Source organism: Fukomys damarensis, unplaced genomic scaffold (assembly GCF_012274545.1).
Source record: "Fukomys damarensis isolate Sample0158 unplaced genomic scaffold, DMR_v1.0_HiC HiC_scaffold_39, whole genome shotgun sequence".
Classification (NCBI taxonomy): domain Eukaryota; kingdom Metazoa; phylum Chordata; class Mammalia; order Rodentia; family Bathyergidae; genus Fukomys; species Fukomys damarensis.
Genome location: NW_022900951.1, coordinates 82,845,983 through 82,861,921, shown reverse-complemented (window position 1 = coordinate 82,861,921; position 15,939 = coordinate 82,845,983). Strand labels below are relative to the sequence as shown.

The window sequence follows — 15,939 nt, the reverse complement described above, 5'->3', positions numbered from 1 at the left end:
CCTAAAATGTACCAATAAACTCAATTAAAGCTGAAAAAAAAGATCAGAATGGAAGTTAATGAATTTGATATTAAGAAAACAATAAAAAATTCATGAAACAGCTGATTCTTTGAAAGAATAAACAAAATTTACCAATTCTTAATGAATTTTACCAAAAAAGGGAAAGATTCAAATCAGCACAATTAGAAATGAAAGGTCAAATCAAAATAGACACTGTTGAAATGCAAAACATTATTATTAAGTACTTTGAGAACTTGTACTCCAATAAATTGGAAAATTTAGAAGAAATGGATAGATTCCTAGATACATATGAGTTACCAAAACTGAACAAAGAAAATATAAAAACCCTGAACAATCTAATAATAGGCAATGAAATAAAACCAGGAATAAAAAAACTACCAAGAAAGAAAAGGGCATAATTTGACTGAATCATAAGTCAACTCAATAAGAACTTTTGGGAAGCTCCAAAGCCAACACTTCTCAAACTGTTTAACAAAATTGAAAGGGAAGGTTGCTCACAAAGTAATTCCTGGAAACTAGCATTACCTTGATTCCAAAACAAGATATAGGTCCAACCAAAAAAGAGAATTATAGGTAATCTCTTTAATGAACATAGACATAAAAGTCCTCAAGATAGTGTCAAGCAGAATGCAACAAACCAACAAAATAATCACAGATCATGACCAAGTTGGCTTCATCCCAGGGATATAAGGATGGTTTAACATGCAAAAATCAGTAAATTTAATATACCACACAACCTGAAGCAATGACAAAAATCATAGTCATCTCAATAGATGAAGAAAATGCTTTTGAAAAAAATTCAACATACTTTCATGATAAAAAAAAATCCCTGAAGAAAATAGGTATGAAAGGACCTAGTCTCAGTCTGATATAAGCCTTTTATGAAAGGAAACAGCCACCATCATATTAAATGGGGAAAATTTTCCCTCTAAAATCAGGAACAAGACAAGAATATCCACTATCACCATTCCTGTCCATTATAGTGCTTGAAACATTAGGAGAGCAATCAGGCAGGAGAAATAAATAAAAGAGATAAGTACAGGAAGGGAAGAAGTTAAATTATAATTTGCTGATGGCACCATCCTCTAAATAGAAGACCCAAAAGTTCCATCAAAATAATCTTACAATTAATTACCAAAATCAGAGCAACACAGCAGGATACAAAATCAACACACACAAATAAATGGTGTACACTAATAACTCATAGAGAAGGGAATGAGGGAAACAATATCATTCACAGTGATATCAAGAAAAATTAAATAGGAATTAGCCTATCCAAGGGAGTAAATATCCCATACAGAGAAAATAACAGTCCTCTAAAAAAGCAGAAGGCATAAGAAAACAGAAAGCTATCCCTGTTCTTGGATAGACAGAATAACTATTTTCAAAATGGCCATACTTCCAAAACTGACACTCAGTTTGAACTCAATCCCATTCAAATACCAATAGCATTCCCCACAGAACTAAAGAAAATAGTCCTAAAACTCATATAGAACTGAAAAAGAGAAAGAATAGCAAAAACAATCCTACCTGACAAGAACAAAGTAGGAGACATTACACCTCTGGACTCTGAGTTATACTACAAAATTATATTACAAAAAAATGATAACAGCAGGCATTGACACCAAAACAGACATTTGGATGAGTGGAACAGAAGAGAGAATGTTGGTGAGAACTACAGGATATTCAGTTATCTGATCTTTGATAGAAGGGCCAAAAACATATGGAAACATAGCCTCTTTAATAAATATGTTGGGAAAACTGGCTATCTACATGCAAAACGATGAGTCTAGACCAGTGATAGTGAACCTTTTAGAGCTTTCAATGATATAAGAAGCTTGCTGGGGCACACATGTCATAGGTTCACCACCAACAGTCTAGACCATATATCCCACCATATAATAAACTAAAAATCAAAAGGGACCAAAGATCTAAATGTTAAAACAGAAAGACTTAATCTGCTGGAAGATAAAATAGGTAAAACTCTTCAAGAAGACATAGGTATAGGCAAGGACTTTCTAAACCTCAGCTGCACAAGAAATAGCATCAAGAATGAACAAATAGGATCAGATCAAATTAAAACGTTTCAGTGCATCAAAGGAAACAACCACCAGAGTAAAGTGATAGCATACACAATGTATATGTCCTGACGAAGTGAGTACAGACTACATAATGGGAAATTGTTTTTGCTATCTATTCTTGGACCCAGGACTAATATATAGAATATATAAAGAACTCAAAAATTAGCTCTCTCAAAATAAAAGTCCCAATTAAAAAAATGGACCGCTGAGATAAATAGACACTTCACAAAAGAAGAAATAACTAAATCTTGGAAGTATGCTTTAGGTCCATCAGCAGATGAATGGGTCAAGAAAATGTGATATTTACACATACTGGGGTACTACTCAGCCATACAGAAAGATTAACTTAAATCATGTGTAGTAAAATGCATGCTCCTTATGACCATAATGTCAAGTGAAAACAATTCAGACATGCAAGCTTAAATACTGCATGGTTACTCTGGAATGGGATGAAAAAAAGAATTGAACCGATTTGCATAAGGAATGAGCACATTATGTACTACAAATGTATAATAAAGAATAAAAACTGAAAAAATAATTTTCACTAAATTTAAAGACAAAATTTGTTCATATGATTTGCTGTCTTCCTTCTCTTTAAAATGCTTTTAAATTATAATGGAGTATTGTTATAGCACTCACCTTGACATCAAGGTAATTCAATATGTGATAGCTACACTGAAATGATATGCCTTTACTTATCTTGATTTCTTTCTTTTATTAGAGGAGATAAGCAGACCAGCATAATTTCTTTTTTTTCTCATTGAGTTTCTTGGTACATTTTAGGTATACAGTACAGTTGCATTCATTATTGGGATCTTGTACCTTTACATGACAGGTCTTGGTTCTCATTTTTCCCCTCGTCCCTGCCTTACTTTAGAGCAGCATAATTTCTGTCCTCCTTGACATTTGCCTCCTGAGTTTAGGATGAATTATTTGGATACACCTTTCAAGTATATACATCTTTTCTTGTTGAGAGTCTACTTGAACAATTGGATGAGTTGTAATGGGTTCTTTTACTGTTGGTTTCTAATGCTACTATTGAAGGTTTGTATATTTTTAAAATTTTATTTATTTTTTGGTACTCAGAATCGAATTCAGGTCTTTGTGCTTGCAAGGCAGGCACCAGAACCACTGAGCTAAATCCCTGGCCCTGGAGGTTTGTATCTTGATTTCCAAAAGATAAATGGATGGTCTTCAGATAGTTATGAAAGGCTAGCTGGATCGTGTTTCTAATTTTTATGTCAAATGCAAATTTAAGAGAGGACTCAAGTTTTGATTTACTCATATTTCATGGCTAAATATTTTATATTTTATAGTTTATATCTGGATGTCCTATCAAAGGCTCATGTATATGTAGCTGTAGCTTTTGGGTGGTGATCAGATCATGGGAACATGAAACACATTAGTGGATGAGTCCACTGAGGAGTTTATAGCTAAATGTGATGTTGGGAGGCGAAGCCTGGTTGAAGAAGGTGGGTCACTGGGAGCATGGTCGGGAAATTTTGTCACCTTCTCTTTCCCCTTTATCCCTGTCTCTGCTACTCACCATCACTATGACCCTTGCCATGCTCTCCTGCCTTGGAGGCAGCCAACTGTGGACTGAAAACTCTACAAACCACGAGCCAAAATTAACCTTTCCTTTCTTAAATTGTGGGTATTCGGTGATCTGTCTTAGCAATGAGAAAGTAACTGAGACAGTATTAGTAGAACTAATAATATACTAACAACATCTATAAGTCTAATCAAGCTTTTGAAAAGTACCTTCTTGAAGGTAAAACATAATTCTTAAAATTGGAAGTGACTGACCAGCAAATTTTATATTTTCTACCTGGTATAAATGAACTGAAAACTTGGTCTGTTTCTTCATCTCAATTTCAATTTAAATAATATATATGTGCAATATATATGTAAGTTATGCAATGAATATATGTAAATGTATGCAATTATTCATAAATTTATAATATAAATCTCAATTCTTTTATTTTTTATTCTTTTGAGGCAACGTCTTGCTATGTAGTTCTGGCTGGCTTTGAACTCATTATGTAGTCCAGGCTGGCCTCAAACTCATGGTGGTGCTTTTTCCTCAGCCCTCAGAGTGCTGGGATTACAGGTGTGCGCCACTGTGCCTGGCCGTAAATCTCAATTTTAAAATCTCTTTAAAGTGTGTGATCTTACAAGGTAGACATTGAGCTGAGGTTTTAGTGATTACTGTCTGTTGATTTGAGTTGAGTGAGATGGCATAATGATGACAAAACAAGAACGAATGCTTTTGCAATAAGTTACTGATACTGCCATAGTACCCAACTGATAATGGAGCGGGAAGGAAGACTGATAATTTTATTCAGTGTTTTCAATAGGAATTTACCCTATACCAGTCAGCATTTATAACCAAGTAACAAGGTTGTAATCTGAATAATGTCCCTGTTTCCAAGAACCAGGCACTGCAAAATTGCGGGGTCCTCCAAAGTTTAGCAGGATACTTCAGAGGGATAACAAAGCACTAGATGTCTGTGTCAGTTTAACTTAGAAAATCTTTATGCTAGGAGAACTTTAAATACATAATATTTATATATGTCTAAAATGGTTTTGGCAGTTTTAACCAAGAAGAGGGTATTAGGAGACAGAAAGTTATGGCCTGGGTGTCAAATTCAGCCTGTGCCTATTTCTTTATATTACATAAGCTAAGGATGGTTAAAATTTAAAAACTAATATTTTGTGAATGATAACAATTTGAAATTCAAATTTTAGTGTGCATAAACTTTTTTGCAAACAGTATTGTACACATTCATTTGCATACTGTCTATGGCTGCTTTCACACTAAAGTAGCAAAGTTGACTCAATTGCAACAAAAAGTATATAGCCTGAAAAGCCTCAAATATTTAATACTTGGCCCTTTACAGAACAGGTTTGCCTTCTGCATAGGATTTATTAAAAGTTATCTTTCAGTTTTAGAACATAACAAATAGTATGTTACTAAGAGATTTAATTCTTTCTTCTGAGTTCATTGCTCATGTCCATGCTAAAGAAGTATATATTATTTGTCTCATGTCATACAACTTGCCTAATCATTTCCTAAAAGATAAGACAAATTTACCAGTTTCATATCTGGTAATCATCTCTCAGGTTAACCAGTTTCAGAAAAATATCTAAAGTTTAAGTACTATTTAGTAGTAGTTCTTGACCTTTATTCTATTCCTTTATACCTGATAGACAGGTATAGAGATCTCTCTCTGTATAGAAATCTCCCTTGTAAAGGGGAGAAGGGTGAATGGGCTGCTTCTGTCATCTACACAGGATGCCAAGGAATATGGATAGCTCAATCTTAAATGATTTTGACAGGGAACCCTTTCCACCAAGGTTGTATGATAATCAATACCTATAAGACCGTTTATGTTGGTTCTACAGATTGTATCATTATAATGGTTAAAACATTAGAGAGCAGAGTGCATTAATTATAAACAAAAAAGTGAAAATAAACAATCATATAAATGACAAAATATGACACTTAATCATAATAATTAAGTGTACTTTAAATTTGATGCAGTAATAAACTATCTGAAGGACATTTCCATATTCTGGAAAAAGACAATTATAGTTGAAGATATTCACTCATTTGTTATTCTGTGGGATTTGTACAGTAATTTCATAAAGTATGTTCAGACTTGAAGTTTGAAGAAAAATGTAATAAAATTCCTATATTTCAGTGTTGTTTGTGCAACAAAATACATGCTTGGAGACTCAGAAGGCTTGAATTCTATTCATGGCTTGGCTTTTATCTAGTTAAAGGATAAAGCTAGAATATTTCCAAGTTATTTTTATCTGTAAAAGTTGAATATGTGATCAGAAAATAAAACAACAGCCCTTTTCTCACTTTTCCAGCCAGAAAGCTCAGGAAAAATTATTTGTAAGGACCTAGTAACACCTACTTTTTTGCTTCCTTTAAAATGTTCTGCTTTGTTTTATTCATAAGTGGCTTATTTTCACTGTCTTTTAGCTCTGTAAAGCATCTCTGAAAACAGGATATAAAATTTATATAAAAACAATATTTCTAACTTGGATTAGAGTGGCTGAGCTTAATGATAAATTTGTCTTCACATTTGATTCATGTTTTAGGTGACTCATAGCCAAAGATACCAAAGTTTACAATTACGCATAAGACAGCTGGAATGTCTTAGTCAATCTGTTTTAATAGATTAGTGACTTGTAAAGGAAGAAAAACATTCAATTTCTGTGTTTCTAGATGAACTCATCATTCCTATGATTTTTTTAGGGTGATGTATAGGAAATCTTTTTTCAAGTTTTGTTTATGGGATATAACAGTAAGGTGGATAAACTGCTTGAGGAAGTCAAGTAATGCAGTCTAGTGAACAGTGGCCTGGAAGGAATAAAGGGAGAGGCAAGTTGCTGTTGCTGCTTTCTCACTGTTGTGCTGCCTTCCTGCTTTCTGCCTACCATGAGTTATCTCTACTCTCTGATGTCTGTCTGCCACACCATCTGCTTTGAAACCAGCCAACTGTGGACTGAGACCTCTTCAAACTGGGGAGCTACAATAAACTTTTCCTCCCTTAACTTTGGGTGTTGGGTATTTTGTATCAGCAATGAGAAAAGAGATTAAGACACGCATCCACATATGAATGTGCATGTTTATATTTGAGAAGATAAGGAAGGAATGAGAGAGAACAACAGGCAAAGAAGAAACTAAATAAATGTCACAGTGATGAATTCCAGTACTACAGATGTAAAAAATCTATAAATTTCATTTTTTCCTGGGCATTAAAGTTGTGTGCTGATGATTATTCCTCATTGCTTCATTTTAAAGTAACAAGACTTCATACTAATGTCTTCCTATGAAGCACATATAGAAACTTTTCCTTGATTCCTTGAGAATCATTTTGTTTAAAAATTTCTCTCAGAATTTTATGTATATTTGTCACTTATTAAAAACAAGCAAAAATAAATCTAAATTTAAAAATGTGCTTACTGCTTTACATTTCTATAAATTCTATACCTCTCAGATTTGAACTACCTAGCAAAATCACTGATTTCTTAGTCCTTTCAAAAACTTCTTTCTATTCAACCTAAGTTACTTAAGAATTTTACATTCTGCAGTGGCTAAATAGACCTCTTTACATAGGGGCTTCTAAATTGATTAGAACCTCTTTTTGTCTTTTAACTTACACTTTGTTCTTCAGTGGTTCAGATATACTGGAAAAGAAGCAGAGAATATTGGCCAGTAAGTGATGGTAACACAGAACAGAACCCATCTTAGAAGTACAGTATAGTCAGATGGTCAGGAAGAAGGAAAGTTCCTTTAGTTCCCATTTTCATTTCCTCAAATACTCTCCAAGGACTTGCAAATGTCAAAAAGCTGATATTGATTTCAGAATTACTGTTCAACTTCTTTAATTTGAGACAAACAGAAGCTCCTCTTGGGTTTAATTTGTGTGTGTGTGTGTGTGTGTGTGTGTGCGTGTGTGCGTGTCTGAATGAGTATGGAAGGGTGTTTTTTTAAAGCAAAATAGCATCTATATTTAAAATATGTTAAATTAATAATATTCAAAGAAAAAAACAATTGACTTATGTAGGATTGTTAATTCAATATGTCCAAGGCTTTGAGTACTCTGGATTTTTTTTTTTTTGAGACAGGGTCTCACTATGTAGTTGAGACTGACCTGGAACTCACTGTGTAGCACAGGCTGGTCTCGAACTCACAGTGATCCTCCTGCCTCAGCCTCCTGAGTGCTGGGATTACAGGCATGTGCTACCATGCCCGGTTGGGGTTTGTTTTTGTTTTGTTTTTTTTACTTTGAGCACTCGTAAAATCATCAAATTTAAGGGCCTTCTTATTGGTGATATGTATTTTGTAGGTTGAGAAGTATAATGTTGAATAAAAAGCTTTCTGTGTTCAAAGATAAATTTCCATGGAGCAGTTTCAGGATAAACAAAGCTGCAGTGATCAATTAAAATAAACTTTTTCTCTCTCCCCAGATGAGTCTCTCATCTACCTACCATTTATGGTTTCTCTGGCCTTCCTTATGATACTAGCACTGGTACTTTTTTCTACTTGTTAAAGATACAATAACAGAGACAAAAATTACTCATAATCTAGCCAAATCAAGGTATTCACTGCAAGAAAGGTACAGATTAATGAGGACTAGTTTAGAAATTTAAAAAATCAAACAATAACCTACAAAATACAAAATGTATAGACAAAACATAATTCTTATTAAACTGAGGAAAGAACAAAATTCCCTTTAAGAGTAAACTTTTATTTTAAAATATTAAAAGTTATATTGTTTTTTCTGTTGTTGGAGGTATAGATATTCATAATTATCTCCTTTATACATAGTCTATATCCCCCAATGCTCTTATGTAAACATATTCTTTTTATAGACAAGTTCAAGTTAAATCAAATTCATGAGATTTCTACCTTTTAGATACCACTCACTAATGATGAAATTTGAGCCTAAACAAAATTTTATCTGCACTAAAAGTAGCCTGAAAAGTATTTTTCTTGGGTCCATCTCTTCCTCAAAAGGATAACTTTCAGATATAAATAACTTATGGAAAAAAGGGAATAAATTAAGATAAAATATCTGGTTTTTTTTGGTACCGTGGATCGAACTCAGGACATTGTTCTTGCAAAGCAGGCATTGGCACCACTGAGCTAAACCCCCAGCCCAAGATAAAATATCTTAAAATATCTCAATTCTTGATTTTTCTCTATCAGTAAGTCAAAATTTATCATTTATGTACAATTTATGCAACATTCATTTTCTAAGGCAGAATATGACTTAACTCTTGCATATTATGACATTCACTCATTTATTAAACAAATACCTATTGAATATATACTATGTACCAGATACTGTGCTAAGGAATTTAGTACAGCAATATTTTAATTGAAAAAGATACCCTGGGAACTGAAGACATATGGTAAACTCAGAAAATAATAGAATTTGGAACAAGAGTCTCATGTTGCCAGTTCTGCTACCTAAGGCCACTGACAGCAATTCTGTTGCAGATTTTACAAAGCTTTCTGAGTTGCTTCCTCACAGACTGCCTATGTCCAGGTGCTGATTCTTAACTTCGCATTAAGAAATCTTACTGAGGAAAAGGTGGCTTCAATGGCAAGGTTTCAGTATAGTTAATATATTACTTCTGCTTTTTAGATTTTATACCATATTCCCAGATTGTTTTGTTTCCTAAGCCTCACTAGAGACTCACAAAAAATTTATTACAAGGTAAAATATTAGACTGAGTTGAAGGGAAGATTAATAAATTGAACACAAACCAGGCATTGTGCTGCATTCTTATAATCCAAGAATATAAGAAGGTGAAGACAGAAGGATCACAAGTTTGAGTTCAGCCTGGTCAACTTAGTGAGACTGTCTCAAAAATAAAAAATAATGTCCTATATAAAAAAGATTTGAACACATATTTCTTATCCACCAGGATTCCAAAACACTGCAATATTACAATGAACTTTTTTTAAAACTCAAAATTCAATTGATGAACACATTTAACTTCCTATAATGCTGCAACAAACAAAATAGATAAAAACATTTAATCACACATGAAAGGAAAGGAATAAATCAAATTCAAGTGAAAAGCCTAATGGAACTAAACAGAAGATTGGGAAATGATTTCATCTTTTTATCTTCTAGAAGTAAATTGCTCTTATTTTAATAAATAAAAGTATATAGGGCAATAATAGGTAGCCATTTCAATGATCCAAATCATACTGAACAACCCTAACTCATTTGTTCTAAAATGCAGCATGAAAAAGTTATATCCTAGTAAGGCGTGAAATGTACCTCAGTGGTAGAGTCACATGCAAGGCCCTGGTTTTGCTTCTCTAGCAACAAAAAAAGTTATATGCAGTTCCAAACTTAAAAACTAGGTACTTGAATTTATCTTATAGAAAAAATATATGATTGACCCTGTCAGGAAATAAGTTAAAAAATATATACATAGCTGCCAAAGTATAAATGCTTAAATGAAAAAAAAAACTTCTGAAGTCATCAATTCTTTCTTTAATTTAGGATAATAATTACCTATCTCACACATTCATAATTATATAATACTAATGAGTATGAAATCAATATGGGATACACTGATAATTATTGGTTGTGAATATCAGCATTTCAAAAGAATTTAAGAAAGAGACAAAATGTGTCTAGATCAGGTTTTTCTAAAAATAAGATGAAAAATCATGAACTAGAATTGTTTTATTTTTACCTAGAATATTATTGAAATTGTCATACAAAACATGCTATAGTTTTAAGCCTGAGCATAGCTACAGTACAAGTTAATTATGTAGCAAAATTGTACTTTTATACTTTAAAATTATTCTATTATTCTAATTATACATTTATCCTTATTTCTAGTGAGATTAGTTTTATGTTTTAATGAGGGAAATTTTAAGTAGAAGACTACATTTAGGCTGTGAAGTAAGAAAAGACATAGTTCTAATCTATATATATATATATATTTTTTTTTCATTAACTATGTACTTTGAGCATTTCATTATGTGGATAAGAGTGGTAGGTTGGTGTGGGTGGAGAGGGAGAGGAGCTATTTTCTTTGCCATTCTCCTCTTGCCCTCACTGACCCCATGTGGTGCAAGATCTTTAGGACAAAAAAGAACTAGGCATTCCAGTTAATGATAAGGTCTATGCTTGGTAGCAAATTAACAAATTTTTTCAAAGATTGTACTATCAGAAGTAACCTGTAATCCTGTAACGTCTTGTGATTCTGGTTGAACTGTTCTTGCTAATTGTTAACTTTTCAAAGATATGTCTTATCTACTTATTGGAGTCACTATATATAGAGGACAAGATGTTAAACTTTGTAGACTACAAAAGTCCTAGCACAAAAAATTCACTCACACATGTTAACTATATATTCACAAAATGAGTTATATTTGAATTTATAGACATGGGAAAAGCCAAAGCTATCATGAAACATATTTGGGATCTGTTAGCAACAAAACTGACAAGTACAAGTCTATCTAACTCATTCACTAAAACTGCAATAGTGTATTGTTGTATATTAATATGCTATATCATGTACATATCCTGTTAAATGTTTAGCTCTTAATTTTCCCTATTATAAACAATGTTTCATTAAACACCCTAGAATATACTTTCCTGTGTGCCCAACATGTAGGTGGAATCTCTGAGTCATAGGATATATAGCACATTTCCTACAAATTAGTCATTGCCAAATTGCTCTCGAGGTACTAGTAGTACATTTATTTAATATTAAGAAATTTCTGTTAATTTTTAGGGTATGATAGTGATATTGTAGTTGTAATAAAATACTCCTTACTTTTTAGAAACATATTGAAATACTTGCAGATGAAAGGATACAATGTCTGTGTCCAAGTAATACGGGGCAACTGGGTGAAAGTCTCATTGAAGCAAGATTGGTCAAGAGTTAACTGCTGGACATTGGATGATGGGTAACATAGGTATATTAACCATATGTTTCTGATTCTTTGAAACCTGAGATCTTTTTGACTGTGGACAGAGTACCCCTTTCAATATTTGGCTAATTCCTTGAGATAGCAGGAGTCACCAGGACCAGATATCAGGAGCCATTCATGTGCAAATCAATCAATCAAGAGCCCATACCACAAACAACTCCTTTAAGGTGCTCTCATACTCTAAGCCATTATTTTCCTTATTTTAATTATATCAGGGCCAGGTGGTAGACAAATGAGGACATACTCCATGCTCCTGAGTCTGCAGAAATTATTCGAACTAGCCAACCCCAAACCTTCTTTCCCTTCCTCACCCATGCGTTCCTGCAGAAATCATGCACAGAGGCTCTTGCCTTTGTTTCCCCATTGCTCCCTCTGCCTCTTATATCACCTCAGTGCTTCTTCATGTGACTCCCTCCATGGCATGGCAATCCCTTCCTTTTGGGATCAGTGAATATACAACCACGTGTTCAATGGCAGGTAGATCTCCTGATCTACTGGCCTCGCCATACCTAAATTATCATAAAACCTGAATTTGAAACGAATGATGGTTATTTGTAGTATTCTTCTCACTTCCGTATATATTTGATACTTTCATAACAAAAACAATCTCTCCCTTATTTGAGGATATTACTGTTATGAGCAGAATTGTATTACCTCTAAATTCATAGGTTTAAACCCTAACCACTAGGACTTCAGAATGTGGCCATAGAAGGGGCGGGGTTTTTAAAGAGATGGTCACTACAATTTAAAATGAGGCCATTAGACTGGGTACTAATTCTATTGGATCTATATCCTTATAGAAACAGAATCTTGGACACACAGAGACATAATAGGGCTGTGCCTGTATGGTGCAAACACTGCATGAAGGCATAGCAAAAGGAAAAAATTCTGTAAGTCAACGAGAGGTTTCAGAAGAAACTAAACCTGCCCACACCTTGGACTTGTAGTTTTGAGCACTATGAGAAAGCAAATTATTGTTGTTTTAGCCAACCAGTCTGGGATATTTTGTTATGGCAATACTAATGAATGAATACAATTGCCTACCCCAGCTAGAATACTGATCCCATTCAATTGAGATAGAGTCAGTGTATTAGGCATTTTTGACTCAAATTTTCCTACTTTAAATTTTATATAAATATACAGATACTGTTTATATTTTACTAGTTTGTGTTCCAAATCCTATTGTTACATTTTTAATCTAAAATACTTCTAACTGTAAGACACATCATTATGCTCTGTGCCTATAATGAAAACCTATAGTGCCAGTTAATTTATGATGTACTATTGATTTTGAAATTTTAGAGAGGTTAAAATACATAAAAATGGGTAACTTGGAATTGATCACATATACGGAACTTCCTTCATCTATTTTATTTGAGTTTACTTATTTTCCCTTAGTTTTTTTAATTGACTGAGGCTTATTTTTTGTTCTATATTGGTTAATGTTCCATGTGTACTTGAAATGAGTATGTATTTTATTTTTGTTGGGTAGAGTGTTCGACATTATTAAGTTGATTGACAGGTTAATATCTTTGATATCATTCATTTTCTGTCTAGTTTTTCCTACAATTTTTTGAAAGAAAGATGTCCAAGTCTTCAGCTGTATTGTGGATTTTCATACTTTTCAGTTTTAACAGTTTCATTTCATGTGTTTTCAAGCTTTGTTGTTAGGTTCTTACACATTTAGAATTTTTATGCCTTCTTGAAGAATTTATATAATGTAATATTTTTCATTTCTCATTTTGAATTCTACTTTTGTGATAGAACTATAGCCATTCCAGTTTTCTTTTGCATATGTACTTTTCCATCTTTTTATGTTGTCATTATATTTAAAGTGGATTTTAGATGGTGTGCAGATGTTAGTTTTTTCAATATGAGAATGTCTTTTTAAATTGGAGTGTTTATATGTTTTAATATAATTAACCATATGCTAAGGCTTAAATGTATTAGTTTGTTATTTTTTTCTCTTTGATTTTGCTCTTGGTTAATCTTTTTATATTTTCCTGCCCTATTCTTGAATTGAATGTTATTAAAATAATCCCATTAAGTCCTACCATTATTAGCTACACTCTCTTTAGTGATTGCTCAAGGGATTATAATGCACAACAATAATTTATTACAGTCTACTTTTGAGTGATGTGTTACTACATGCATAAACTATAAGAAATGTACAATAGCATATTTTCATATCCTCACCAGTCTGTGATATTTTTTATACCTTTTATTTCATTGCAAACTACAAGTCTCACAATATACTGTATTTCTGATATAAAAGGACTAAAATGAGAAAATGTTTTTATTTTACTCATATATTTACTATTTCTGGTGCTTTGCCTTCCTTTATTTAGATCCAAATTATAAGTTTTATGATTTCAATATTTTTACTCTAGTATTTTTCATCGTTCATATCAGGTGGTGATGAGTTCTTTCAGCTTTTGTCTTTATTTTGCCTTAAAAAAGTTACATGTACTGTGTACAGATTTATAGGTTCATTTTTCCTTTAATATTTTAAAGTATTGCTCCACTGTCACATTGAATTATATATTTTGGGAAGGAAATCAGCTGTAATGATTATCTCTATTTCTCTGTAAGTAACGGGGCTTTTCTTTTCCTGTTAGCTATGTGTTTGGATGTGTATTTATAATTTTTTGCCCCTTCGTTCTATTTTAAGAGACATTAAGATAATATAACCTATTATAAAATCGGCCAGGTTATTAAGCTTTTTGATATTATATTATTAGATGCATATATACTCATGATTGTTATCTTCTTGGTGGAATGCCTATTTATATTCTATATATGCTATATTACTCTGTATTACTGACAATTTTTGCCTTATATTCTATCTCACACTAACATTGCTTTGTCACCTTTCTTTTGGTTAAAATACATCGTGGGTATATTTTGCCACTCCTTTGTTTTCAACCTTTCTATATAATTTTATTTATATGTAGAATATAACAGGATTAATTTTAAAATTGAAATATGCCTGTTTAACATGTTTACATTTATTGAAATTACTTATGTATTTAGAAGTAGGTCTGCTACATTATTTTGTGCTTTTCTTTATCATTCTTTTTCTTTGCTTTTATCCTTTTTTTCTGTCTTCCACTCCATGGTCCAATTTTCATAATTCCTTTTTTATCTGTGCTGCTTCAGAAGTTATATATTCTATTCTTTCAGTATGCTGTTAACTTTTAAATTACATGTCTTAAATTTACAAAGTCTGTGATTCATCAATGTTTATGCTTTTCTATAAGGATATAAATAAAGGATGAAATCCTGTTATTTGTGTAACATGGATGGATCTGGAGAACAATATGTTAGTTGAAATAAGCCCAGCACAGAAAGGCAAACACTACATGATCTCACTTACATGTGGAATCAAAAAATGTTGACCTCAGCCGGGCATGGTAGTGCACGCCTGTAATCCCAGCACTCGGGAAGCCGAGGCAGGAGGATCTCTGTGAGTTCGAGACCAGCCTGGGCTACATAGTGAGTTCCAGGTCAGTCTCAACTACATTGTGAGACCCTGTCTCAAAAAAAAAAAACAAAAACAAAACAAAAACAACAACAACAACAAAAAAAACCCCACAATACCCCCCCCAAATGTTGACCTCGTAGAAATTGAGAGTAGAATGGTGGTTATGAAAGCCTAAGAAATGCAGGGGCCAGTGGGGATGAGGAGAGGTTGGTCAATGGGTATAATGTTAAAATTAGACAGGAATAAGTTCTGGTGCTCCATTCTACAATAAGGTAAATATAGTTAAGAAAAATGCATTGTATATCTCAAAATAGGTGAGGATTCTGAATATAATAAAAAATAATAAAAATTCAAGGTGATGGATATGCTAATTACTCTGATTTGATCATTTTCCAAATGTATGCGTGAACTAAAATAGTATGCTGTCTCTTATATATATGTATAATTAGTTTCAATAAAAAGAATGACCCTAGATAGACTGTAATGTTTTAACTCTTCTGACTCATTTTACTTTAAATGGTATTTTTTGTCTCAAATCCCATGCAATTGTTCATTGTCATCATTAATTTTTGTATATATTAATTTTTTTCTCTGTATTTCACCAAATTCTTTTTTCTTCCTTTCTTTTTTCTCAGTGCTGAGGATTGAACTCAGGGCTTCACATACTCTAGGCCAGCACTGTATTACTGAACTACGTCTACAGCCTTACTGACTTTTTACCATTGTTTCTTATATTCTGCTATTTTCTTTTTTTTTTTTTTAATTTAATTTACTGGTACATTCTAGGTAGACAGTACAGTTACATTCATTACTGGGATCTTGCACCTTTACATGCCAGGTCTTGGTTCTCATTTTTTCCCCTT

General features: G+C 32.8%; 1 protein-coding gene across 1 annotated transcript in view; it reads right to left on the bottom strand.

Moving 5' to 3' along the window:
- The window catches only part of Radx (RPA1 related single stranded DNA binding protein, X-linked), a 69,974-nt gene that overhangs the window by 21,022 nt on the left and 33,013 nt on the right, over positions 1 to 15,939 (bottom strand). Inside the window, 1 exon segment of the mRNA XM_019206060.2 lies at positions 7,680 to 7,723. Coding sequence (XP_019061605.2) covers positions 7,680 to 7,723 — 44 coding nt within the window.